Source organism: Myxocyprinus asiaticus, chromosome 22, assembly GCF_019703515.2.
Source record: "Myxocyprinus asiaticus isolate MX2 ecotype Aquarium Trade chromosome 22, UBuf_Myxa_2, whole genome shotgun sequence".
Classification (NCBI taxonomy): Eukaryota; Metazoa; Chordata; class Actinopteri; order Cypriniformes; family Catostomidae; genus Myxocyprinus; species Myxocyprinus asiaticus.
The window spans coordinates 10,309,934-10,337,003 of NC_059365.1; the positions used below are offsets into that span (position 1 = coordinate 10,309,934).

General features: G+C 36.5%; 2 protein-coding genes across 4 annotated transcripts in view; one reads left to right on the forward strand and one right to left on the reverse strand.

Moving 5' to 3' along the window:
• LOC127412705 (C-terminal-binding protein 1-like) overlaps window positions 1-5,367 on the forward strand; it is a 47,881-nt gene extending 42,514 nt beyond the window's left edge. For all 3 annotated transcript variants that reach the window (XM_051649290.1, XM_051649289.1, XM_051649291.1), the window contains exons 7-9: window positions 1,910-2,037; window positions 2,234-2,348; window positions 3,929-5,367. In XM_051649290.1, the coding sequence (XP_051505250.1) occupies window positions 1,910-2,037; window positions 2,234-2,348; window positions 3,929-4,115 (430 nt within the window). In that variant the 3' untranslated portion in view covers window positions 4,116-5,367. The remainder of the gene's footprint in view (window positions 1-1,909; window positions 2,038-2,233; window positions 2,349-3,928) is intronic.
• A 2,582-nt stretch (window positions 5,368-7,949) lies between these two features.
• Window positions 7,950-21,501, reverse strand: LOC127412704 (serine/threonine-protein phosphatase 2A 55 kDa regulatory subunit B beta isoform-like). The gene is made up of 10 exons (XM_051649288.1): window positions 21,145-21,501; window positions 20,612-20,710; window positions 16,522-16,619; window positions 15,744-15,885; window positions 15,519-15,631; window positions 14,977-15,154; window positions 13,365-13,529; window positions 13,077-13,246; window positions 10,116-10,207; window positions 7,950-10,010 (listed from the first exon to the last, which is right to left on the reverse strand). Exons 2-10 carry the CDS (start codon window positions 20,667-20,669, stop codon window positions 9,653-9,655), a joined length of 1,374 nt encoding a protein of 457 aa, XP_051505248.1. The 5' UTR covers window positions 20,670-20,710; window positions 21,145-21,501; the 3' UTR covers window positions 7,950-9,652.
• Between the last annotated feature and the right edge of the window lie 5,569 nt (window positions 21,502-27,070).

Consider the following 27,070-nt stretch of genomic DNA (forward strand, 5'->3'; position numbering starts at 1 on the left):
CTTAAGTGCCTCCCAAGCCACGCCCACAGAGGATACTGAGGACCAGTTGGTCTCCATATAAACATTGATTTCAGCCTTTAACATTTGTTGAAATTCAGGATTTTGCAAATGGGATACATTAAAGTGGTAACTATGTGATATCTATATGTTGCAACAACTCTAAACTCACCAGGGCGTGATCTGAGACTGAAATGTTTCCAATTGAGCAATCAACAACTGATGAAATGAGGGACTATAAAAAAAAAAATTTTATTCTAAAATAAATCTTATGGACTGATGAAAAAAATGTATAGTCCCTACCGGATAGGTTCAAAAGTGTCCTAATATCTGTAAGACCAAGAATTTTACACATCCTGTGAAGCGTCACTGTTGCACTAGGGGGCTTACACACTTTTGCTTCACTATGATCAAGGACTGAGTCCATCAACAGATTAAAGTCTCCTCCCAATATTATATCATGAGGGGTGCCAGCGGCTTGCAACATCCCTTCAAGTCTTTAAAAAAGCGCTGATCATCAGCGTTAGGTGCGTAAATATTAGCCAAAATCAAACTTTTTGCCCCTGAATTTCTGCTAAAACAATTTTTAGACATTTGAATTGTAGATGCTTACTTATCAGTGTAATGAATCCCCTGCTCTTACTTGAGCCAGCACTAAAGAAAACATGTCCACCCCATATCTTCCCACATTTTTCCACTTCCTGCGGGGGAAAGATGCATTTCTTGAAGAAACACTATATCATATTTCTTACATTTAAGAAGAGAAATAAATTTCCTTCTTTTTATGGGGTGCCCCAACCCATTCACATTCCACGTGGAAGAGACAATCCACTCATACTAACATTTGACATTTTGACACATTAGAAAAAATGGATTGTGTCAAAAATAAAATTATAAAGACCACATTCCACATTAGTGCAGCAGTCAAACCCCAAACTTCCCCCTGAACCAAACAAACAGAAAAAAGAAAAACGTGAAGACAAGAATGAGGATTTTGAATTCTTTGACATATTGTCTTCCTAGAAAAGTTATGGATCAGGGTGTATCGAATCTCACTGGTTTATGACACAAAAAGTATCAAAACTAGCAAAGTGCGCGGAGCTCGCCGTTCACACGTCCGAACCTCGCATTACGTCATGTGACTCCCTGGAAACACCTTGTTGATGAGAGAGGACAACAGAGAATGGCCAGACTAGTTCGAACTGAGAAAGTCTACGGTAACTCAGATAACCGCTCTGTACTATTGTGGTGAGAAGAATAGCATCTCAGAATGTTGGCGCTATTTTGGCAGCACGAGGGGGACCTACACAATATTAGGCAGGTGGTTTTAATGTTGTGGCTGATCAATGTATATAATATGCTTGGAAAATTCCAAGTGAGTTTGATTCATGCATTGATAATCATTCATCTTATTCTTGATATTATAGACTGTGCACTGCTGCAATCAATATGTAAACACTTTCCCTCCATAATCTAATTTTTATGTAAAAAAAAACTGCTTTGTTGAGCAAATAGATAAACATTGTATTCATGATCATTCTTATTACTGTAACGCAGTCATATTTTATTATACTACATTAAAAAAAGATGTTGTACAATGATTTTTTAAAATTAAAATCATCAAATCTGAAAGGCAGTTCCAAGGGGGCACTACTATGATGTATAAATACTTAATAATTTAAATATAGCATTATTTTCACATTGTGGAAATGAGAATACCATCTTCCTTTTGGGTTTCCGTTCATGCAGCCCAACAATCTTATGTCCAATAGTAGGAATGCCTACTACAAGCAACAATACAGCCACTTAGTGACCTATAGCAATAAATTCTGTCAGTGTGAATGGGCGTAATGCTTTTTACCCAGGAAAATAGGTGTGGCTGTCCCCTTTTATACCTGTATCTGTGTGTCAGTTTCAGCCAGGGTCCTCTTAAAGATGCCCCCAACCTGATCTGCACCCCCCACGCCGCCTGGTACAGCGAGCAGGCCTCCATTGAGATGAGGGAGGAGGCGGCACGGGAGATCCGTCGAGCTATTACCGGTACATCATCCCATCAAGCTATCAATACCACTTTTGAATGGATCCGAGCTGACATTTGTCAAATAATATAGAGAATTCTGGGTGTCTGACCTCCACAGCAAACATCAGTGTTTAATTACAGAAAACATCAGTGTTTAATTACAGGCTGTCCAATGACTCAGGGTTTCCCTATAATGAAGCTGTTTTCGGCCTCCAGGTCGCATTCCAGACAGTCTGAAGAACTGTGTGAATAAAGAGTTCCTCACACAGACCACACACTGGGCCGGCATGGACCCTTCCGTCGTTCATCCAGAACTCAATGGAGCCTATAGGTACAAAACTCCTTCCTCTTGAAGTCAACATGAAACACCTTTCACAACCCATTTTACTTCTGAATGTGACGAATTTCCAAGTTAAACATCATATTCAGTGAGAGAAAATGTAGGGGATTGATTAGATTGTGAATAGTGGCTGTTACATTAGGACTGCATGATTATGACGAAAATCCTAATTGCCGATTATTTCCTTTGATATTGTAATTACGTTTATTAATTTCAATTAATAGAATTTACATTCAAATACTTATTTTGTGTGGGGCAGTTGCATGCCATATTCTTTATGTAGGCTATGCATCAAAACAACGTTTTTGCTTTAATATTTTAATTGCATGAAAAACAAAGTGTTATTTACATTTTGAATACATTGTTCACAGTATAATTTAGATAGTGAGCATTACTGCTATGCTTTTAGCCTAATTTAAACACGTCAGATTTACCTTTGCAATTATGCACACAACGGCCCAAAAAATGTTGTAAATAGGACATTTTGCACAATGGGAGTACACCAAAATGAAATGCTGTAATTGACACTTTTCACGATTATGTAATTGCGACAGCTGTAATTGTAATCTCGATTCAATTAATTGTGCAGCCCTATGTTACATACTGTACCTGAATGGTTTGTAGGGGAGGGGTTGAAAAAGTAAAGGCAAAAAGTGAAAGACATCAGCCAAAAAAGAAAGTTGTTTCAGAGACCAAGCAAGTTATTGGTTGTAGCTTACGTTATCTTAGCAGATACTAAAAGAAAATACAAAGAGAAATGGGTAACACTTTACAGTGAGGTTCCATTTGTTAACATTAGTTAAAACCATTAGTTAACTTGAACTAACAATGAACAATACTTTTACAGCATTCATTAATGTTAATTTCAACATTTACTGATACATTTTTAAAATCAAAAGTTGTATTAGTTAACATTAGTTAATGCACTATGAACTAACATGAACTTACAATGAACAATTGTATTTTTGTTAGCTAACATAAACAAAGATAAACAAATGCTGTAAAAAAAATGTATTAATTGTTAGTTCATGATACCTAATGCATTAACTAATGTTAAAGAATGGAACCTTATTGTAAAGTATTACCGAGAAATGTTTAATTTTACCATTACGAGCTTTGGTTTTATAATGTCACCATGGGGGGGTATTTTAATTAAGGCTACGTAGATCAACAAGCCATACTGTTTTTGGATTTCTAATCAAGCACCAGATTAAATTCCTAATAAGAGTTCTTTCATCAAATGGAATCATTAAAGGGATCCAAGATGTAGGATTTTGTACAACCTATTCAGGGCCATTTATACCGAACTTGTTTTTGCGTCCATCAGTGCTCTTTTTCCATGGTTTTTCTAAGTAAAAACATGCTAGACGGACAACTTTGACCATTGCACCATGTCTTACTATTTTTTTTTTCAGCATCTCCCACAGGAGCGTTGCATTTTTTTTAGATGCCGTGTCTAAGATAAAAAGAGCGTCAACTTTTAAAAACGGGTCTCGATACACTTGTGTTCTGTTATATTTATTATGCTGCATCTTGCTTTTAACATCTGTTGTTTAATATTGTTCCTGCAGATACCCCCCAGGTGTAGTAAGCCTTGCCTCAGGGGGTCTCCCTCCGCCCGTGGAGGGCAACATGCCAAGTACCGTGCCCATAACCCACAGCCTGCCCACTGTAGCCCACCCTCCACACGCCCCTTCGCCCGGTCAAACCGGCAAACCCGAACCCGATAGAGAGCAGCATCCCAATGAACAGTTGTAGCCCTGCTCTTCAAAGTCTTTCCGTACCACTATCGAACTCTCCTGGTCCTTCTTTACCCCAAAGAAGAGGAGTGGAAACAGGCTCCCAGGCTTAGAACCAGCCACTAAAAACACAACCGCGACTCTGAAGTAGCCAACTCTTTGACTGAAGGTGGTGGACTGTGCTGTTTGAAGTATCTAGCATGGGGGAAAAAAAAGAAAAGAACATCTTGTGGATTTAAAACAAAGTAAACTTCTCCCCAAGTCAAAATCCTGCTGTTTTAGATTGTAGTCTGTCCAAGTGCAGTGGGCGATCTTTTATCTGTTATTTTGTTTGTCTAATGGGTTTCATTGTTAAAACAACAGTAGCTATTACATGAATGTAACCTGTTTGTGTACAGTTTTTAGAACATGATCAGTGGTTTTTAGAAAAGAAAAAACTGAAACAGCATTAAAGGGATAGTTCACCCAAAAATAAATATTCTGCCATTATACAGTATGCATACCCTTGTGTTGTTCCAAACCTGTTTGACTTACTTTCTTCCATGCAACACAAAAGGAAATCCTATGGGAAAGAACAGCATCAACATTTTTCAAAATGTTTCATGTTCCATGGGGAAAAACTGTAATACGGGGTTGGACGACATCAGGATGATTTATGGATTATTTTTGGGTGAACTAACCCTTTAAGGGAGGTGTCGTACCACCTAATAATATATACAACAAAAAGTATATTAGTTTCACTTGTTTGATTTTAAAAGCCTCGAAAGAGGCTGGATTTGCACACCCTCTCAGGAAAATTTATTTCCCCCCCTCCCTTCCTTTTAAATTAAGCCACTTAGTGCATTGTTTTTTGTACCCATTCATCTTTTTGTAGTCAAAACTCAGTACAGTATGTTTGTTTTTTTGTTTTTTGGGAGCATGTATTACCTTATGTGTTAAAGGTTAAAAAGAAAATGGCAAAATGTTCAGTTTTTGGACAAAAAGTAAAAAAAAAAAAAAAATTGTCTTGTGCAAAGCTGGCGTAATGCTTGCCTGTTTGTGTGTGTGACTTGATTGTACCGTGTTTTTTTCAAGGATGCCGGGATAGTTGCAGCTCTCCATCGCCTACATAGTTTCCTTCCTGGTAAAGTGGTAGGCTAGCAATATACATACTATATATACTATGAGATATTAATATTTTTTGTTAAACAGAATCCAAAAAGAAATGTTTGTGACTGTATGCATTTGTATGAATTATTTTAAATGAAATAAAAGTCCAAGTTAAATGAAAACGACAATGGTTCTGTGAGGTTGAGAAAGGTTTATATAGCACTTCCATGATGTCGTGCTGGCGAGAGGTCACAAGAAATACTAGAGTCTGGCTGTTCAGTTCAAGTCAGTTTAAGTTTCCTTTGCATTTTAACCCATAACAAAAGACATACACACAATCACTGTGGACGCCCTCTTGTGGTCATTAATTCTGTAATATAAATAATACAGGTGCAAACCCGGCATCATGCTGAAAATAGTTAAAACAGGGATCTGGCTCACTTTGGAGAATTTGTATTAAAGGAATAGTTCAACCAAAAATAAAATTTGTTATTCATTATGGACAAAAAAACCTGTTCACTACATTCATCTTCCTCTAGCTCTAAAATATAATTTGCGCTCATGCACAATCAAAACCGCTGTGTCAATGCCACAATGAAGCACCACAGCAGGTTCTTGCACAATGTGCCAATTTTGAATATGCAGAAGTGTGAATAATATTTTAGAGCTGACAGAGGACAAGATTTACAGTAAATAGCAACTTAAATTTCAGCCTGGTCCTCGCACAAAGCTATCATATGGCTTCAGAAGACTAGGAATATAGCACACAGGTAATATGGACTACATTTATGATACTTTATTGGTCCTTTTTGGAGCTTGACAGCACCAATCCACTTTTTTTTTTATGATAAAGAGCACTCAAACAATCTGCTTCTCTATTTGTAAATAAAGCCATAGGGTTTGGGTTAACTATTCTTTTAATATTCTAGATAAAATTGTCAAATCAGGGCACTAGCTATACACCGATCAGTATATGACAGAAGTACTGAATGGAAATGCTCTTTATGTTTTTGAGGTCAGGGTGGTGATAAAACAGCACTGAGACTGATCCCTGCATGTTCCTTTCCAGCATTGTCTCGGCACACCTCCATAATTCCTTTATCCTGTTCACTGCTTGTTTTGGATTTTGTTTTTGAAAGTTTTGACATTTAACATGGGAAGAGGCCTTAAAGTGTCCCTGAGCAGTCTGTCAAACTAAAGAAAACTCAAGACTCTTAAGTCTACTGTATAGTATACATACAAGCACTGTAGAGCATTAGAAAGCATCATAAAGGCTCTTGAGTCATTTACAATCATCATTATTATTGTTAAAGGGATACTTCATACACAAATGAAAATAGTCATCTTTTAATCACACTCATGTTGTTCAAAAACCATTTAGAAAGAAAGACTTCTGTGGAACACAAAAGGAGATGTTAGGCAGAATGTTAGCTCTGGTCACCCTTCACTTTCATTGCATCTTTTTTTCAATAAAATGAAAGTGAATGGTGACTTCTGCATAAAATCTCCTTTTGTGTTCCACGGAAGACAGAAAGTCATATGGGTTTGGAAGAAAATGAGAGTGAGTAAATGTCAAAATTTTCATTTTGAGTTAACTATCCCTCTAAAAGAATGTTTCAATAAAAGTTAAGCTTCATCAACATCATCTGTAACATGCTGTCGATTATTATCACAGAAAATAATTTAGATTCATCAGTTTGTAATAAAAAAAAAAAAAAAAAAGCAAATATCAAGTGTATAGTAATGCAATTTCAATGAAAGTGAATGAGGCATAGCATTGCACTGGGATAAACATTAAAATACACACTCTTTTGAAAATATAGCCATAATGTTTCTACATTATACATGACTACTTTCTAAACTTGTTAATTATATTTAATATTTCAAGTCCTGTTATGACCATGTAAAGCTGCTAAATCCGGTAACTTTTGCATGATATGCGCAAGGATACCAGAAAGAGACTTGACGTAACTATTTCCAAAGTACTATTTACATGGAGCAAACTCCACCCACATGAATCATCAATAATGCATAACCAGAAGTTCATCCACCTAGAACTGTCCCACCACCAAAAGGACAATAAAGATACAAAAATAAGATAGGAATGCCTTACAGACTTCCACTGAAAGTGCATTACTGTACAGATGTTTTTTTTGTTTGTTTTTTTTACAAATTGATGGATGAGACTAAATTATCTTTCCGGTAATTGACAGTATGCCTCAGATGATGTTACTTCAGCTTAACTTGTTTTGAACCTGGAACATCCCTTTAAATAAGCCCTGTTTATGAGCAAACATCTTTGTAAACATGCATGTTTCAGGACAGCTGAACCTTATAGTGTTCATACTGCATGCAATGCTATAACACTATAGCGGTACATTCTCATACAGGACCACAATTATTGTTCTTATCATTAAACTGTTATATATGTTTATCATAGTTTTTGTGATTGTTTCGAGGCTGGCATCACTAAATCCAGATGAGAAATATGACGTTAAAGGCCAAAAGAAATCAAATTATTAGAGAAACACAGCACTCCTGGCATATGTGTTGTGCTGATCAAGCATATATAGCAGGGTTGGGCAAAATTCTGAATTTAAGATTGTCTCTGTTCCAGTTTATGAGTTGGAATTTGAAGTCACACAGGATGTTGAATTGGAATTTGAAATGGAATGACAGGAAGAGGAATTTTCTGTTCTTCCACCATGGTCCATAAGATTAAAGTTATATATATATATATACATATACATACATACTACGGTCAAAAGTTTTGAAACACTTGACTGAAATGTTTCTCATGATCTTAAAAATCTTTTGATCTGAAGGCGTATGCTTAAATGTTTGAAGTTAGTTTTGTAGACAAAAATATAATTGTGCCAACTTATTAATTTATTTCATTACAAAACTAAAATTTAATAAAAATAAAAATATATATATATATTTTTTTTAATTGATGACTTGGACCAAATAATAAAGAAAAACAGCCAATAAGTGCCCAACATAGATGGGAACTCCTTCAATACTGTTTAAAAAGCATCCCAGGGTGATACCTCAAGAAGTTGGTTGAGAAAATGTCAAGAGTACATGTCTGCACATTCTAGGCAAAGGGTGACTACTTTGAAGATGCTAAAATACAGTTTTGATTCATTTTGGATTTTGTTTAGTCACAACATAATTCCCATAGTTCCATTTATGTTATTCCATAGTTTTAATAACTTTACTATTATTCTAAATGTGAAAAAAAAAATATATATATATATATATATATATATAATAAAGAATGAGTAAGTATTTCAAAACTATTGACCGGTAGTGAGTGAGAGTGAGAGTGAGAGTGAGAGAGAGAGAGTGAGTGAGTGAGTGAGTGAGTGAGTGAGTGAGTGTGTGTGTGTGTGTGTGTGTGTGTGTGTGTGTGTGTACACACACACACACACATTATATAAAATTATATATAATAGTAAAATATTATTTATATTATATTAAAATGTCAGTGTTTGTGTATATAGTATATTCTGGCAAATTTCTATAGATGACATTTTAAATATTTAATACCATATTTAAATATTTAAAGGAATATTCCGGGTTCATTACAAGTTAAGCTCAATCGACAGCATTTGTGGCATAATGTTATTACCACAAAAGTTCATTTAAATAAATTTAATAAAGTAAAAAAAATAAAAAATAAAATGTAAATCAAAGTTCCAGTGAGGCACTTTCAATGGAAGTGGAAGTGAATGGGGCCAATCTGTAAACGTTAAAATACTTACTATTTCAATAGTATAGCCATAATACACAAACAGTATGCTTGTTAAAATGATTTTTGTGATAAAATCACTTACCTTACAACTTTGTTGCCATAATGATGTAATGTCAAACCCTAAAACAACTGTAAAAATGATGATTTAAATAACTTTACAGCTTAAATAATACACAAGTTTTAACAGATAAATTAATGTAAGTGTTTTAAAGAAATTATAAGCTTCACATTTCTGCCTTTAAACCCTCCAAAAACCGGCCCCATTCACTTCCATTGAAAGTGCCTCATTGTAACCTCGTTTTATGCTCACTTTTTTATAAAGAAAAGGAGGGACGAATCAAAAATATTTTTTGTGGTAATCAAAATTGTCACAGATGCTGTACATTGATCTAAACTCTAAACCCAGGATATTCCTTTAGTATCAATGGATTCCATCTAATGTTTTTGGAAATACCTCATATGTTGTGTGTATGATAGCATGTTTAAGGGTACTTCATCCTGAAAATAAAATGTATTATAAAAAACTACACTTACATGAATGTCTTTGAATTTCATTCCATTTTCATATTCTACTACCTTAAATCCAATGTGGAATTACAATTCTGCATCCTGTTTACAACCTCAATTGAAATTCAGCAACTGAATTGGAATTTTAAAGACATACGGAAGGACAACCCTGATGTACAGTGCAATACCACATACAGAAGGATTCATGTGGAATCACTGATGTTGGGTGTGTCTGTTATTTGAGAGGCGCACTTTGTATTTGTGCATTGTGAATGAATGTTGGGTGTCAGTCTGTCCTGAAAAATGTAAAGGTTGTTGCTGGCTGCGATGGCGATGATGTTTTCTTTGGGATGCCAGGCGGTATGGAGGATTTTCTTCTGGAAGTCCAGACTGTCCACGCTAACGTCCGTCTCTTTCCTCTTCTTCCCCACACACACACGCCGCGGCTGCAGGACCGCCCTGTGCTTACACACCTCACGACTAGCCTCCAGAGTCACGTCACGTCTGCTCGCCCGGTCAAACAATCGGAAGTAGTTGTTGTACGCCCCTGTCATTATGACACTGGAGAGGAAGAGAGGGATTCAGAGAGAACAGATGCAGGGCAGCTGGATCCTCGTCAGTTATATTTCAAAGGTCAAAGGTGAAATTGTTTGGATGATGGCTCACCTGTCTGTTCCATTCCAGGCACATTCAAACTTGTCAAAAATACAATCGCTCTCATACAATGCGCACAGTTTGGTTCGCAAGTAGTCGTGGACCTAAAGAAACACAAATATTGATACAATATTGTTTTTGTTTTTTTATGTTATTTAACATTTGACCTGTTTCATAATATACTATTCTAGACTTCTACTACTAGACTACTTATCTGTTAATAGGGTTTAGTTTGGGTTTCTACAGACACTAGTGACCTGAAGCATTAAAGTTGCTAGCTACTTTTGTATTTGATGTTTTTTAATTTTATAGGATGGATGGTAACAACAATTGTTTAGATTAAGATTTTATTTGCATTAATTAACTGAGTTGAAATATGTGACAAATACAGTAGGTGACACGGTACTTTGATAAATACAATGGTACAGAATTATTACAATATTCGTGTACCATGATATTTACATGGTACTCCAAGGTAGTGGTTTTCAACTGGTGAGTTATGACCAAAAATGGGTTACAGGTCTATACTGATCACGGACACTATAGGGAAAAACCATGCTAATAATATTAGAATATTAACATATAGGATAGGATAACTAAAAACAGGATTGTCAACTTTTCAAGCAGAGGAGAAAAAACCCCATCAATTTTGTTGTTGACTTCAAAGGTTGTGCGTCCAATCAAATTCATATTTCACTTGGTAATATGGCTAATAGCCTACAATACTTAGGGTTCAAGCCCCGAAGGGGTAAAGACCCCTATTGTTTTCGTTAGTTTTCTTATTATTCTTCTTCTTCCGATCGAGTCTATGGCAGCCCATAGACCTCAAACCCTCTAGCGCCAACAACTGCCCAAATTTGCACTCACGTTTATGTTAATAACTAGAAACGAAATTCTTTTTTACTCTGATTCCTTGGCTCAAGACGATTCGATTGCACCCTACGACGTCATTTTCCGTCATTAAAATTTTTCCGCCATTTTGAATTTTCTGAAAAACCTACTTTTTCGAACTCGTCCTATGCCGTTTGTCCGATTTGCACGAAAATGTACCTGCATCATCAAAAAGGCACTCACGACAACAAGTTATTCACAGAATTTTGATAAACCATACCGTTTTCGAATGGCACTTCAAAGAATTCGACGAAGAGCACGATAAAATGGACATGAGGGTATATCTCCGTAACGCTTTAGCGTATTCATACCAAATGTATTATTTGTCATAGGCACCATGACTCGAGGGTGCCTGCTTAGTTTCGGAACAGTGCCACCTAGTGGTCACGAGATATGAAAAAAGCACATATTTTGCTTATAACTTCTGAACAGTTTGTGATAAAATCATCAAATTGGTCTCATTAGATTCAGTGGGGTATAGCGAGTCCAACGATATGAAAAATTCCTATGTCGACCATTTTGAATTTAGTCATAAAATGCTGTATTTTATGAACAACTTGGTGTATCGTTACGAAACCATGTATGTGTGTCTTTGGCACCATGCTCTGAAGGGACTCAAAACATTTCGGGACAACGCCACCTTGTGGTCACAAATTATAATGCCATTTCTAAAAATGCTAATAGCTATTGACTCCTTTTGCCTACTGTCATGAGACTGGTCTTGATAGATTCCGTGGTTCATGCTGAGAACAATGATACCAATTATGTCATGATCGAGCAAACTTCCTGTCCGCCATTTTTAAATGTTTTGAAAACCTACTTTTTCAAACTCCTCCTAGACTGTTTGTCCGATCTGCACAAAAATTGGCCTGCATCATCTAGAGGCACTCACGACAAAAGTTATTCACAGAATTTGATAAACCATACCGTTTTCGAATGGCGCTTCAACGAATTTGACAAAGAACGCACTCGAGGCTGAATCTCCACAACGCTTTGAGGGATTGGGACGACACTTACTTACTACCTGAGCAGTTTCAGAACAGCGCCACATACTGGACAAAAATTCTAAGAAGTAGCTATTTTTTGTTATTTTTAAAATACATTTCAATTTTTTTTAATGATTGAAAGTTTACTTTTTCTAACTCATACACTGTTCATTGGACTCTAACCAAATACATGTCACAAAGCTTCTTTTGCTGCTCATGGTGCCGATAACTGGCTTGACCCCGGTATCGCTGCTTGCAGCTATATTTGTCCCTGTGTTTGCTCCATGTGTCAAGCTGGTAAATCACACTTCTGGTTTATGCATTTACATAATAGGCAGTTTTCCTATTCAGCCTGTCATGGTAATACATTGGGTAAGTTACTAAAAAAAGTAATCCACTACAAATTACTAACTACTTCTCTAAAATTATAATCATATTACTTTACTGATTACTTCATTGAATAGTAATCACATTACGAATCAATTTTGTTACTTTCTTAAACACTTGTCACAAAAAAAAACTTGTTCCACTTGACAAATTCAACATTGTCTGTTTTCTCCTTGTTCATTGTTGCACACCCTTCAGCTGTCGCAGAAACGTGAACAGACGCACATATGAACATATGAATTCACATTTTAACTGAATTACACATTAATAATAATTTTTAGAAATATTTGTAACCCAAGTAATGTACTTAAAAGTAATCAGTAACTGTAATCTGATTACAAGAATTTAAAAATGTAAAGCATTACACTACTTAATGTGCCTAAAAGTAATTTGATTACACTAATTAATTTTTAATCTGATTACACCCAACACTGATTGGGCCTATGCAGTTCACTGTAATATTTAAATACATAGAAAAGTTTAAGTACATTTTTGTGTCCTTTTGTTGTGGACTTGATGTCCAGTGTAAATCCCCTCCCCACCAACATGGTATTGCCAAGTCCAAAAAAATAAAATAAAAAATATTGCCATTGTATTTTTGGTACTTTTTCAGTGAGGCCATCTTACTAAACACTGAGAGGCCTGAAAACTTGAATAGAACATTATGTATGTGTATATGTGTATCTGTGTGAGTGAGTCAGTGACAGACCTGGTATGTTTCAACTGGTTTATTTTCCATGTTGAGGTCCCATACTTTAGCGGTGAGGTAATCTCGAGTGAGCAGGTAACGGCCACTATGACTGAACTTTACATCTGACACCGAGGAAACAATCTCTGAGAAGAATGTCCGACCCGCCGGATCCACTGCCTCTTCAAACACTAATTAAGCATACACAAACCTTTGAGTTAGGGGACAAATGTGGAAATGTCTCAAAGTGGGCGTATGTTAGTTATAATGATTGCTTCGCCCCTGAATATATGCATTGATGTGGCTTACATTTGACATGTTGGTCACAGAGTGCGCGGGCTCTCATGTCACAGAGGCGTGTGGTTCCTGTACTGCTGCTGAAGGCCAGCAGGTGGCAGTGATGAGGATGAAACTCTGCCACTGTGATCACCTCAGTGAGGTCCTCCATGTTCTCTGGCTTCAAATCTACTATGTCTGAAAGAAATTCACTGAGAAAAACCAACATACTGAGATATCATATCATCCATATCAAATCATAACAAAAAAACTATGTCAGCTAAATGTTTTGAAGCCTATGTTGTGTGTTGAATGCTTGTCCCTAATATGAAGCGCTTGTGTGCTACCGGCTGCTTAACCAGCAAGAAGTCATTGGTAAAACAGCTTGACTAGCACAGGGTTCCCACATTCAAAGAAAACTAGGAAATGTCAGAGAAATTTAAAATGGTGTTTTCCAGGCTTGGAACAGTCATGGAAATTTCTATAGTGAGTGGCTATTTAGTTAAAATATTTTATCACCAAAATATTGCTCTTGGTTAGTGCTTGTGTAGAGTAGCGCTACATCCTAATATCCATACTTCCCTACAATACAGTATGCCAAAAACAGTATGCCAATGGAGTAGTATGTCCGAATCCTCAGAAGTTATAAAACAGTAAGCAAGATATATCCAGATGACCTACTATTTCCGGCAAGATTCTGAAGTACGGATCGACTAAATGCTTAACATTCCCATAATCCCTTGGGAGCTGAGGCGAAGTCACATTCAAAACGCTGGATTTAAAAGAACGGTGTGAACTGTGAGTCGGATGGCTATTCTCAACTGTAAGTCCTATATATACCAGAAAATTGTTTCTTGTGCTTAAATTGTGCTTGATTAACAAAACCAGAGTCAATTATTTCCGCGGTTGTTGTTCTTATGTCCTATTTTTGAGTCACAAGTCAATACCCACTTGTCTCACATGCATACCTAAAGAACATACTGTTTTACCAGCCAAAAAGTGTGTATCAAATACCGTTACATACTGTGGCAGTACACGGTTTCGGACCCAGGGTAGAACTTGCTTGCAAGCATCCTAGTACCGGCCCAGCTCGCAAGTGATAGTAATGTCAGATTTTTGAGCGAATCCTTCTTTTTATTTATTTTTGGCCATTTTATGCCTTTTTTTGACAGTGAAAGTGGAAAGAGACAGGAAACACTGGGAAAAAGACAAGAGGAATGACATGCAGCAAATGGTCCAGCCAGCCAGGAATCAAACCGAGGACTTACTGCTCATGGCTTTTGCACCCATGTGGTATGCACACTAACCACTTGGCAATCACTCAATGGTCACCCAATGAATCTTTCAATTGCTCGAAATTATTCACAAATTTGTCTCAATGATTCATTACTGAATTAGTCTGAATCAAAATGACTTTTAAAAACCACAAGCAACTGGAAAAGTCATGGAAGAGTCATGGAAATTCATTGGTCAAAAAGGGTGGGAACCCGCACTAACCAGCATTAACCAACATGGACATTGATGCTGGTCTTCTCAGGCACCATAACACAACAATGTCCTGTCACTCTTTTTCTCAGTCATTCTGTCTCTCTTGGCCTGTATTTCTCTATACTGTAGTTCTGTCTTATTCTCAGAAGAAAGATACTGAAGCTTCGGTCAGTGATGTTGAGATTCCACAGGTTAATTCTCAGGTCATCTGCTGACATGTACGTCTCACAGTCACTGTTGACGCTGATGGAGTTGATGTGATATGCATGTGCATTAGCAAAAACACGCCGCGGGGACGCCTCCACAAGCAGATCCATCGGCCGGAGCACAGGGACCTAGACAACATGAGCACAAACAAACATGCATGAACATAGGTCATGAAAAAAGAAGAGAAAAGAAGATTTAAAGGGATAGTTCACCTAAAAATTTAACTTCTGTCATCATTTACTCACCCTCATGTTATTCCAACCCCTGTTTGACTTGCTTTTTTCCGTGGAACACAAAAGGAGTTGTTTGAAAGCATGTTAACCTCGGTTACGATTCACTTTTCCATACAATGAAAGTGACTGAGACTAACATTCTGTCCTATATGTCCTTTAGTATTCCATGGAAGAAAAAGAAAAGTCCATTTGGACAACACGAGGGTGAGTAAATGATGACAGAATTTTCATTTTTGGGTGAACTGTTCCTTAAACACACCTGTAGAGTTGTAATTGTAGAAAGGTCCTTTAGTCTGCCCTCCTCATCTATGAGATTGTAGCCCTCTGCTCGCTTGTCTCTCTCACTCACCTTCCACAGCTTTATGGTCTTATCTGACAATGAAAAGAAAATGATTCCTAAAGATTCAACAATGCGTCTCAGTATTGTGGGATATAAAGTTGTATTTCTAATGCTATCAGAACAAACAAGCATTTCGGTTGTTACCATTGGTGGTAAGGAGGAAGTGGGCGGGGTTATGTGGAGGCAGCCAGCGAATCTTATTTATTTTCTCCTCAATCTCCAAACTTTTCAGGTAATCAAACTCAGGCTCATGACTCTGAAACGTGCTATAAACATTATATTCGCCCTGAAAGAGAGAGAGTTGGGATTAATTAATTTTGCATCTTAATTCCTGTGTTACAATGGCTGAGTAAATATTAGAGTAGTTAGAGGTTAAAGTTTAAAGAAACCATGAAATCGTAATCAAAGTTTTGTGGCTATTAGTCCATGTCTGGCTTTGAGAATATCTACAGTATGTGCTAGTGTGCTCCTATAAGCTGACAAAATAAACTTATGATATAATACAATTATTTGGCCTCAATAATTAAAAACTTGAGCAGAACAAATTTCTGTGAAAATGATTCATAAAACCATTCTTACATAAAGTTTCTCATTCAAATGCAACAATTTACGTGAGAATAATTATATAAAAACAATTTTGCAATCTTTCTTCATGAATAAGGCCAAAAGACTTTCTCATTCAAAAATGGAAATGGACCAAAAATATAGGTGACTCATCTTGTTCGCAGGGACGTATACAATGTTTTGTCCAATAAAATGCTCTCTAGAATGAGAATGCCCCCTCTCCTAAATTATACATTGCACTTGCCTCTGACTAGCAAGTAGCAAATCATGATTTTCACTGTGACAAACTTAAGGCTATTAGCTATTTTTAAAAAAAAGGCAAACTTAGAAAATGTGGTATTTAAAGGGAATCTCTCACCTGTGGTTCTCTCTGGAAAATGACAACTCTCCCACCCTTATCACCCGTGGCCAAGAACTCTCCTGTCTGGTTGAACTCCACCGTAGAGATGACATCAGCTGAATCAGAGATCAGATTGAAATCAACAATGCACTTCCAAAGTAAACAAATGCAATGTTTATACAGTTGAATAAGTGTAAATTATGGTGCATTGCCATGGTGTACACGTTCACTTCTTTTGTGAGAGCCAGTGCAAGGACAAGGTTTTGGAGTGTTTTTGTGTACTTAAAGGAACATTAATAAGACATATAAATTTAAATACATATTTAACATCAAGTTACCATACCACGGTTCTTAGTTCTTCTGTACACCATGCCAGTAAGAAACTTACCCTGATATTATTTTTTTTTAAACAGTGAAAATTAAAGGCAGTACTAAGGGTACTGATGTATAAATACTATACAATTTAAATTATGTATAATTTTTCACTTTGCAATAATGAGAATGACCAACTTTTTTTCACATTCTGGTGATGAGAGGGTAAAATGTGCATAACTTTCATCAAAAGAATGCCACAAAAATCACCTGGACAGTGAAGGAAAAGCAGCCAACAAATGGCCGCATACACAGGAACTCCTTCAGTACTGTTTAAAAAGCATCCTAGGTGTAGGGCCGGCCCATGGGTTTGTGAGGCCCTAGGCGAAATCATGAAAATGGGCCCCCCCCCGGTGTGAAAAATGCCATAACTTTAAAACATCCATAGAACCACTGCAAACGTGATGAGCAGATTTTTTTTTTTTTACAGAAAGCACTAAAAAAGAAGCACCATACTGTATAGCTCAGTAGATGACAAATAACATGTCATATAGCTTTTTCTTTCCCCAACATGAAGATGTTTGGTTAAAATGTACATGCATGCATAAGGGAATATGTGTATTTTAGGTACTGTGACAAGTCACCATTTTATCGCCTTATTTTGATTGCCTTTCAACTTTTTTCTATAAGTACAAATAAACCAGTGTCTCAATTAATATGAGGTCATGGAAACTGCAAGTATGATAATTATTGGGTAACATTTTACAATAAGGTTTGCATTAGGTATCATTAACAATGTATAATACAATTTTCCAGCATTTATTAATCTCGGCTAATGTTCATTTATAAAAATACAGTTGTTTATTGTTTGTTCATGTTAGCTCATATTGTATTAACTAATGTTAACTTATACAATTTGTAATGTAAAAAATTGACTAGTATATGTAGAATTCATGTTAACTAATGTAGTTAACTAATGTTAACAAATACAACCATAAGTGTTACCCATTAAAGTTGGGTATAAGAAAAAATAAGAAAATGCTGTTTAAAATAGTTTTAGATAGTTTTCATTGTATAGGAAACGGCTGACTATGCTTGAAATTCAATTTCAACTATCCACATAACTGTGTAAAAGTTTATTTAGAGTAACAAATTCAATTAAAACAAAAAGTTGGCCAGAATGTGTGCAAAAGCAAATTAAAGTTAAAACATCAGGGAAAAAAAGGTAACTACAGCATGTATATTGTTTAAGGTATAATTATGTATAAATAAAATTACATATTTTAAATAGGGCCTATAGACACAACACCTCGAAATATATATTTGTAAACCAATGTAAAGAATACCTCTTAGAGAGCAGACATCTTTGCAGATAGGATGGTTTGTTTATTTTCCAGATTAAATGCTCATATTTTCACTCTATGTGAGTTTTTTGTCTTTTTAACGGCAGTGTCTGTATTCCTTCCTGTCTAATAATACTGTGAAAAGAAGCCGCGCTCCAGTTCCCACCAATGCTTTGCGTTATGAATAAATTATGCAGATTAGTGTGTACTGCTTAGATTTACTTCTTGCCGATTTTAGATACACTGCTGTTATTTTATTTGTTGTAACTTTCAGTTATTTGTCTTTTTGTGATTATTCAGAGCTAATTTTGTACATAATGATGTTTTTAGTTTTCACCATCATTGTGATTTGAATATTAAATTATTAGTTCCACGTGTTGCACATTTATCTGGGTGAACGCGTGATAGGAACCATTGAACTGCAGAGAATTTCAAAATAAAAGTCAACACTGTTTCATAGACTTATGACTCATTCGTTTACAGTGCATCCGGAAAGTATTCACAGCGCTTCACTTTTTCCACATTTTGTTATGTTACAGCCTTATTCCAAAATGGATTAAATTCATTATTTTCCTCAAAATTCTACAAACAATACCCCATAATGACAACGTGAAAGAAGTTTGTTTGAAATATTTGCAAATTTATAAAAAATTTTAAAAAAAAGTCACATGTACATAAGTATTCACAGCCTTTGCTCAATACTTTGTTGAAGCACCTTTGGCACCAATTACAGCCTCAAGTCTTTTTGAGTATGATGCTACAAGCTTGGTACACCTATTTTTGGGCAGTTTCTCCCATTCTTCTTTGCAGGACCTCTCAAGCTCCATCAGGTTGGATGGGGAGTGTCAGTGCACAGCCATTTTCAGATCTCTCCAGAGATGTTCAATCAGGTTCAAGTCTGGGCTCTGGCTGGGCCACTCAAGGACATTCACAGAGTTGTCCCGGAGCCACTCCTTTGTTATCTTGGCTGTGTGCTTAGGTTCATCTTACAACAGGACAACGACCCTTCGCCCCAGTCTGAGGTCCAGAGCGCTCTGGAGCAGGTTTTCATCAAGGATGTCTCTGTACATTGCTGCATTCATCTTTCCCCTCGATCCTGACTAGTCTCCCAGTTCCTGCCGCTGAAAAACATCCCCACAGCATGATGCTGCCACCACCATGCTTCACTGTAGGGATGGTATTGGCCAGGTGATGATAGGTGCCTGGTTTCCTCCAGACATGATGCTTGCCATTCAGGCCAAAGAGTTCAATCTTTGTTTCTCATGGTCTGAGAGTCCTTCAGGTGCCTTTTGGCAAACTCCAGGCGGGCTGTCATGTGCCTTTTACTGAGGAGTGGCTTCCGTCTGGCCACTCTACCATACAGGCCTGATTGGTGGAGTGCTGCAGAGATTGTTGTTCTTCTGGAAGGTTCTCCTCTCTCCACGGAGAAATGCTAGATCTCTGTCAGAGTGACCATTGGGTTCTTGGTCACCTCCCTGACGAAGGCCCTTCTCCCCCGATCACTCAGTTTGGCCAGGTGGCCAGCTCTAGGAAGAGTCATGGTGGTTCCAAACTTCTTCCATTTACTTATGATGGAGGCCACTGTGCTCATTGGGACCGTCAATGCTGCAGAAATTTTTCTGTACCCTTCCCCAGATCTGTGCCTCGATACAATCCTTTCTCGGAGGTCTACAGACAATTCCTTGGACTTCATGGCTTGGTTTGTGCTCTGACATGCACTGTTAACTGTGGGACCTTATATAGACAGGTGTGTGCCTTTCCAAATCATGTCCAATCAACTGAATTTATCACAGGTGGACTCCAATCAAGTTGTAGAAACATCTCAAGGATGATCAGTGGAAACAGGATGCACCTGAGCTCAATTCTGAGTGTCATGGCAAAGGCTGTGAATACTTATGTACATGTGATTTTTTTCATTTTATATTTTTAATAAATTTGCAAAGATTTCAAACAAACTTCTTTCACGTTGTCATTATGGGGTAATGTTTGTAGAATTTTGAGGAAAATAATGAAATGAATCCATTTTCGAATAAGGCTGTAACATAACAAAATGTGGAAAAAGTGAAGTGCTGTGAATACTTTCCGGATGCACTGTACTTTGCACGAGTTTGCGGGGCCCCCTCAGGTACATCGGGGCCCTAGGCGGCGGCCTGTATCGCCTGTAGGACTGGCCAGCCCTGCCTAGGTGGCATCTCATGAAATTGATTGAGAGAATGTGCAGATCAATAATCTATGCTACTTTAAAGAAGCTAAAATATAAAATAGTTTTGATTTGGTTAACATTTTGGTCACACCATAACTCACACATTTACATTTGTGTTACTTCATAGTTTGAATGCCTTTACTATTCCAAATGCATAAAAGTAAAAAGTGTCCAACAATTTGATTAGTAATGTACAGTACATAAGACTTTGTGTTATATTATGGTGTGTATGCTTGTGTATAAACGTTACCCTCTGTGTACTCTGGCTCCAAGGCTGCGAGATCCGAACAGAGAACCGGACTCAGCATTCTGGGAAAGAACTAAGGGCGGGGCTGCAGCTCTACCAATCCTGCAAAGAGGAGGAGTTTTGTGATGAGCATACGAATTTGAGTGAAAGGGTTTGAACATGCTACTGGTGTTTTGAACACATGGATTCCAGGTGCAGTTATTCAAACATGCAGGTGTCATGAGCATCAGTTTGGATCAATTGCAAACCATTAAGATCCACAGAATGACTTTGATAAATGGGAATGGGCCTAAAACGAGCTAATCTAATCCTATTCCACATCAATATAAACAACAGATTGTCTAGGGGAAAAAAATCTCAAATCTGACACACATATACGTAAACATGTCCATCTGAACCAAATGCTTTAAATGGCCTCTGATATGTAGTTCGGAGTGTTGAAAGAGGATTGCACTGCCCACTTATGCTTGTAAACACTCACACAGCTGGTAAAGTGTGAATGGGAATTATGTAAGGAGAAAATTCAAGACTCTTACCTTCAGTCACATTGCTGTGCTACGGTTTAGCTGTCAGGATCAGATGCTAATATATTCATTTAGATCCATTGCTGAGTTTGAGTGTATAAAAGCTGTCTGTGGATGCGTGTGTTTGATGAATGAGCAGCACACCATACATTTTTCACACACCAGCAAGTCTATTGCAAAGCGTCATGGGGTATATGAAACTTCACGCAAAGTGGCTGATGCCACACAGACATAAACTCAACAAAATATACTTGCACTATAGAAAAATCACAAACAGGATGTTTTGGAGGCATCTACAACCAGAGTCTTCAGTTCAATTAATTCCGGTTGTGTTTTCCTGAAATCAGACGTAAACACATGACAGCTGGACTTGTGCGTAGGCATACTGATGTTTGTGCAAAAAAATGAGGGAGGGGTAAAAATCTATCTGTTCTGCTGCATAGACTCCTCCCCCAAAGCGTCTCACATAGAGGGAGACACAATCATCCAGTCGTTTGACTGGTCAGGGAATTGTGGCCAATAAGATAGCAGCTCAGCATCACTCTGAGCATCAACCCCCCCCCACTCCAGCCTCATACTGATACAGCTACAGGAGTGGTTGCCTGGTAACCGCATCTGTCTCTGAGAGCAGAGCAAGAGACTTGGAGGAAAAACAAGGCATTGCAATGGTTACATAAAGATGTGAAAAACATTGAAAATGCTGAAATGTTGTGGACGGTCCATCCATTTTTTCACAATATCAAAATATAGTCTCTTTAAAAAAAATAAAAAATCACAATCTAAATAATTAACAATGTCCAACAGTGTATGTACATGCACTACAGGAGATTTAATAAATGTTTTGGTCATTTTTTCTTTAAGACATTAAAATGTCCACCACAGTGACATTTCCAACATATCTCAAATTCTGTATTGTGTTTACAGTAATAGAATCCCATGGTGGGATTTCCACAGATGGAAATTACATTTTTAACCTTTTTTTTTTTTTTTTAAAATGGTCAACTCCTATGTCTTGCTAATGCTAATTTCATAGCTAACATTTTATATATCCTAAATACAAACTGCGTAATTTGCCAAATTACAGCTTGATTGCAAATGACTGCCAATAAAAATACTCTGCTCACAAGTGATATACACTCAGCAAGCACTTCATTTGGAACACCTGTACACCTACTTATTCATGCAATTATCTAATCAGCCAATCATGTGGCAGCAATGCAATGCATAAAATCATGTAGATACGGGTCAGGAGCTTCAGTTAATGTTCACATCAACCATCAGAATGGGGAAAAGATTTGATCACAGTGATTTCGACCATGGCATGATTGTTGGTGCCAGACGGGCTGGTTTGAGTATTTCTGTAACTGCTAATCTCACGCACAACAGTTTACTAGAGTTTACTCAAAATGGTGCCAAAAACAAAAAACATCCAGTGAGCGGCAGTTCTGCAGACGGAAATGCCTTATTGATGAGACTGAGGTCAACAGAGAATGGCCAGACTGGTTCGAGCTGACAGAAAATCTGCGTTAACTCAGATAACCCCTCTGTACAATTGTAGTGAGCAGAATAGCATCTCAGAATGCACAACACATCGAACCTTGAGGTGGATGGGCTGCAACAGCAGAAGACCATGTCGGGAACTTTATAAGGACCATAGTGTTCCTACTAAAGTGCTCAGTGAGTGTATATAAACAGTATATATACGGTGTGTCTGTGTATATATATATATGTATGTATATATATATATATATATATATATATATATATATATATATATATATATATATATACACACACACATACACACACACAGGCAGCCAAAAGTTGGGAATACCATACAGTAAAAAAATATATTTAATATATTTCAAAATATACAAAAAAAATGGCCAAAAAATATTTTTGCTAAAATATGTCAAAATACATTTACATAAATACATTTTCTACAAATACATTTTTTTTGGCCATTTTTGAAAATATATTTTAAAAGCATTAAAAAAATATTTTTTGCCCTCCATGTATTTCAATACAAGAAAATACACACACGTAACATTTGAAGAAAATCTTTATTTGATGTCTAAAGTGTGAACATGAATGTAACACATTTGAATAAAAATCAAGCAAGGAACATACTTTAAATTTCAAAAAATTAACTTTTTTTTTTTTCCCAAGCAGTCTCAGTTCCCCCAGCTTAGAATTCACTGCAGTCCCCAAAGCTCCTCTGGACACATTGTGAAACCTCTTCTTCACTGCCACTGTAAGAGACAAAAATCACAGCTATATTTTAAAGGGATAGTTCACCCAAAAATGAAAATTCTGTCATTAATTACTCGTCCTCATGTTGTTCCAAACCCATAAATCTTCCGTTCATCTTCAAAACACAAATTAATATAATTTTATGAAATTTGAGAGATTTCTGTCCCTCCATTGACAGTCCACGCAACTACCAATTTGACGCTTCAAAAAGTTCATAAAGAGATTGTACAATGCAAAAAATGATTTTTTTGTCTTGTTTCCAGTCCAAATATCTAAAAATTCTTAAATCAAGATGCATTTACTAGATAAGTAATATGGCATAAGATATTATGTCTTGCTTTCTGAAAAAAATAAAATAAATAAATAAATAAAAAAATTCCAAATTAAGTGAGTTTTTGCTTAAAGCTAAATTATCTGCAAATGGGTAAAACAAAAAATCAAATGGAAACAAGATTATTTTTCTTACCCCACTGGCAGATAATTTAGTTTGTTTTAAGCAAAGACTTTTTTTTTTTTTTTTTCCAGAAAACAAGACAATATTTTATGTCAATGTACTTGTCTAGTAAATGCATCTTGATTTAAGAATTTTTCGATATTTGGACTGGAAACAAAGCAAAAATACTAAGAAAAGTATTTTTTGCAGTGTTAAACTAATCCATATGAATTGAGTGGTTTAGTCCAAATTTTCTGAAGAGACTCGATTGCTTTATATGATGAACAGATTGAATTTAGGCTTTTATTCACATAACCATTCATCAACTCACACATCAGTTGTGGTAAACGGGAGCTCAAGCATGATTGCTTGACGTGCGAGAACCAATGAGGTTCATTCTCGTGTTACGCAGCATGTTTGAGCTTCAGCAAGAACCAATGAGGTTCATTCTCGTGCGTCAAGCATGTTTGGTTGAGCTTCTGTTTATGTTCGCTGATCAAGCCTAAATTCAATCTGTTCATCATACAAAGCAATCAATTCTCTTCAGAAAATTTGGACTAAACTGCTCAATTCATATGGATTAGTTTTACGATCTCTTTATGAACTTTTTGAAGCGTCAAAGTGGTAGTTGCGTAGCTGTCAATGGAGGGACAGAAAGCTCTCAGATTTCATAAAAAAACAAAAACAAAAAACGTCATTTTCCTCCATACCTGCTGAGTATTCATCCTCATCAAATTTTCTAATATGTTCAGTGGGCAGAATTGAGAATTTTTCATCCTCCACCCACTTAATTAACGCGAACATAATCAGTCTGTGTCTTCCAGCGTGTGGTCACGGTCGGAATTCGCGCCTCAGGCAACGGTTATTAAAAAAAAAAAAAAAAGTTAAACGACAAGCTGCTTTTTTTAATGAGCAGGAATTTTGATTGATTTATTTTTTTTACTTTGTACTTACATAAATTTTTTTTTTAGGATTCTTTAAATATTTTAGTTTTTATTTTTAAAATCTAATGAAATCTAATAAAGACAGTGCGCATGCGCAGACTGTGCTGTGTGCGCCAATTAACGTACGGATCCTGCAACAAGACGATGCATTTTTTGAATTCCCAGGAAAACTGCTTGGTAAGCATAGATTTCACAATAAATAACATTCTATCTTTATTACAAATGTTTACCGTTTGTGTTTTACGAATAATACTCAATGTTGTCCTTTATTTTGTCATCTTAATTTCATCAATAGGTTAAAAAACCACAAACTTAATTGAATATTTAATGGCAAAAAGTCAAATGTACGGTACATTAGCAGTATTATATATTGTGCATTGTTGTTGCTCTGTTTATTTTAAACAGAAAATTATACCAATGATTTTAATACTTTGTGTGTTACCATTAAAGTGTTATATTGTATCCCTTAATGAATTCATGTCAAAAAATTAAAGTGTACATTGCAATTTAGTGCATCGTTGTTGTTCTGGTTCCTTTTCAAAACATCATATCATACAGTACACTTACTGCCTTGTTATCATTAAATGTCCTACTGTATCCCTGACAGTTAATGTCAAAGTCAACTGTACACTACATTAGTAGTGAGGTATTCTGTAATGTGACAAGCAAATAAATAAACTTGATCTGTTATCTTATTCTTGCTAAACCTTTGGCTCTGTTTTTTATTTGTAGCCAACTATTTTTTGATGTTGTACATAAGATATATTCCTGTTACTCTACGGTAAACTATTTTAAAATGTAATTCTTCTAACACACTTTTTTTTTTTCATTTTAAATAATGGATACTTTTGATCTCCATCCACATTCTGTAAGGTTGGAAATGTATTTTCTTGACCCTGAAATACATTTCAAAATATATTTTGTGAAATGAAAGTTGAAATTAAATATATTTTCGATTTCAAAAATATATTTTATTGAGCTTCACAGATACAACATATATTTGGCATATATTTAAAATATATTTTGGCTAGAAAAAATATATTTTTTTACTGTACAGATTTTGCTGTTTCGGAAGGAAACAGGTACTTTAATTCACCAAAGTGGCATTCAGCTGATCACAAAGTATAGTCAGGACATTACTTATGTAAAAAAAATAGCACCATCACTGTTTGAAAATAGTCATTTTGATCAAATCTAGACAGGCCCCATTTCCAGCAGCCATCACTCCAACACCTTATCCTTTTTTTTTTTTTTTTTTTGATTTTTCCCCTTTTTCTCCCAATTTGGAATGCCCAATTCCCAATGCGCTCTAAGTCCTTGTGGTTGCATAGTAAATTGCCTCAGTCCGGGTGGTGGAGGACGATTCCCAGTTGTCTCCGCATCACTCTGCACGCCCTGGGATTTGAGCTAGCGAGCTAGTGAACTCCAGGGGTGGTAGCCAGTGTATTTTACCACTGAGCTACCCAGGCCCCACCCAACACCTTATTATTATTTATAATTTGGTACTAGAAAATCACTTGCCATTATATCAAACACTGCTGAAAGCTATTTGGTTCATTAAATGAAGCTTAACATTGTCTTTGTGTTTGTTTTTGAGTTGCCAAAGTATGCAATAGACTGGCATGTCTTAAGGTCAATATTAGGTCAAAAATGGCAAAAAAAGAAACAGCTTTCTCTAGAAACTCGTCAGTTAATCATTGTTTTGAGGAATGAAGGCTGTACAATGCTTGAAATTGCCAAAAAACTGAAGATTTCATACAAAGGTGTACACTACAGTCTTCAAAGACAAAGGACAACTGGCTCCAACAAGGACAGAAAGAGACGTGGAAGGCCAGATGTACAATTAAACAAGAGGATAAATACATCAGAGACTCTAGTTTGAGAAATAAACACCTCACATGTCCTCAGGTGACAGCTTCATTGAATTCTACCCGCTCAACACCAGTTTCATGTACAACAGTAAAGAGAAGACTCATGCAGGCCTTATGGGCAGAATTGCAAAGAAAAACCCACTTTTGAAACAGAAAAACAAAAAGAAAAGTTTAGAGTGAGCAAAGAAACACAGATATTGGACAACAGATAATTGGAAAAGAGTGTTATGGATCTTAACCCTATTGAGCTTTTGTGGGATCAGCTAGACTGTAAGGTGCGTGAGAAGTGCCCAACAAGACAGCCACATCCATGGCAAGTGCTACAGGAAGTGTGGGGTGAAATGTCTCCTGAGTATCTGGACAAACTGACAGCTAGAATGCCAAGGATCTGCAAAGCTGTCATTGCTGCATGTGGAGGATTTTTTGATGAGAACACT

What these genes read in the sequence shown, in the direction of transcription:
- LOC127412704 (XM_051649288.1), bottom strand. Translation starts at nt 20,669, where the DNA reads ATGCTGAGTCCGGTTCTCTGTTCGGATCTCGCAGCCTTGGAGCCAGAG. An exon ending in GGAGCCAGAGTACACAGAGG is followed by an intron (nt 16,620 to 20,611) that starts GTAACGTTTATA and finishes TCTCTGATTCAG; the next exon opens with CTGATGTCATCTCTACGGTG. An exon ending in TTTTCCAGAGAGAACCACAG is followed by an intron (nt 15,886 to 16,521) that starts GTGAGAGATTCC and finishes TCTCTCTTTCAG; the next exon opens with GGCGAATATAATGTTTATAG.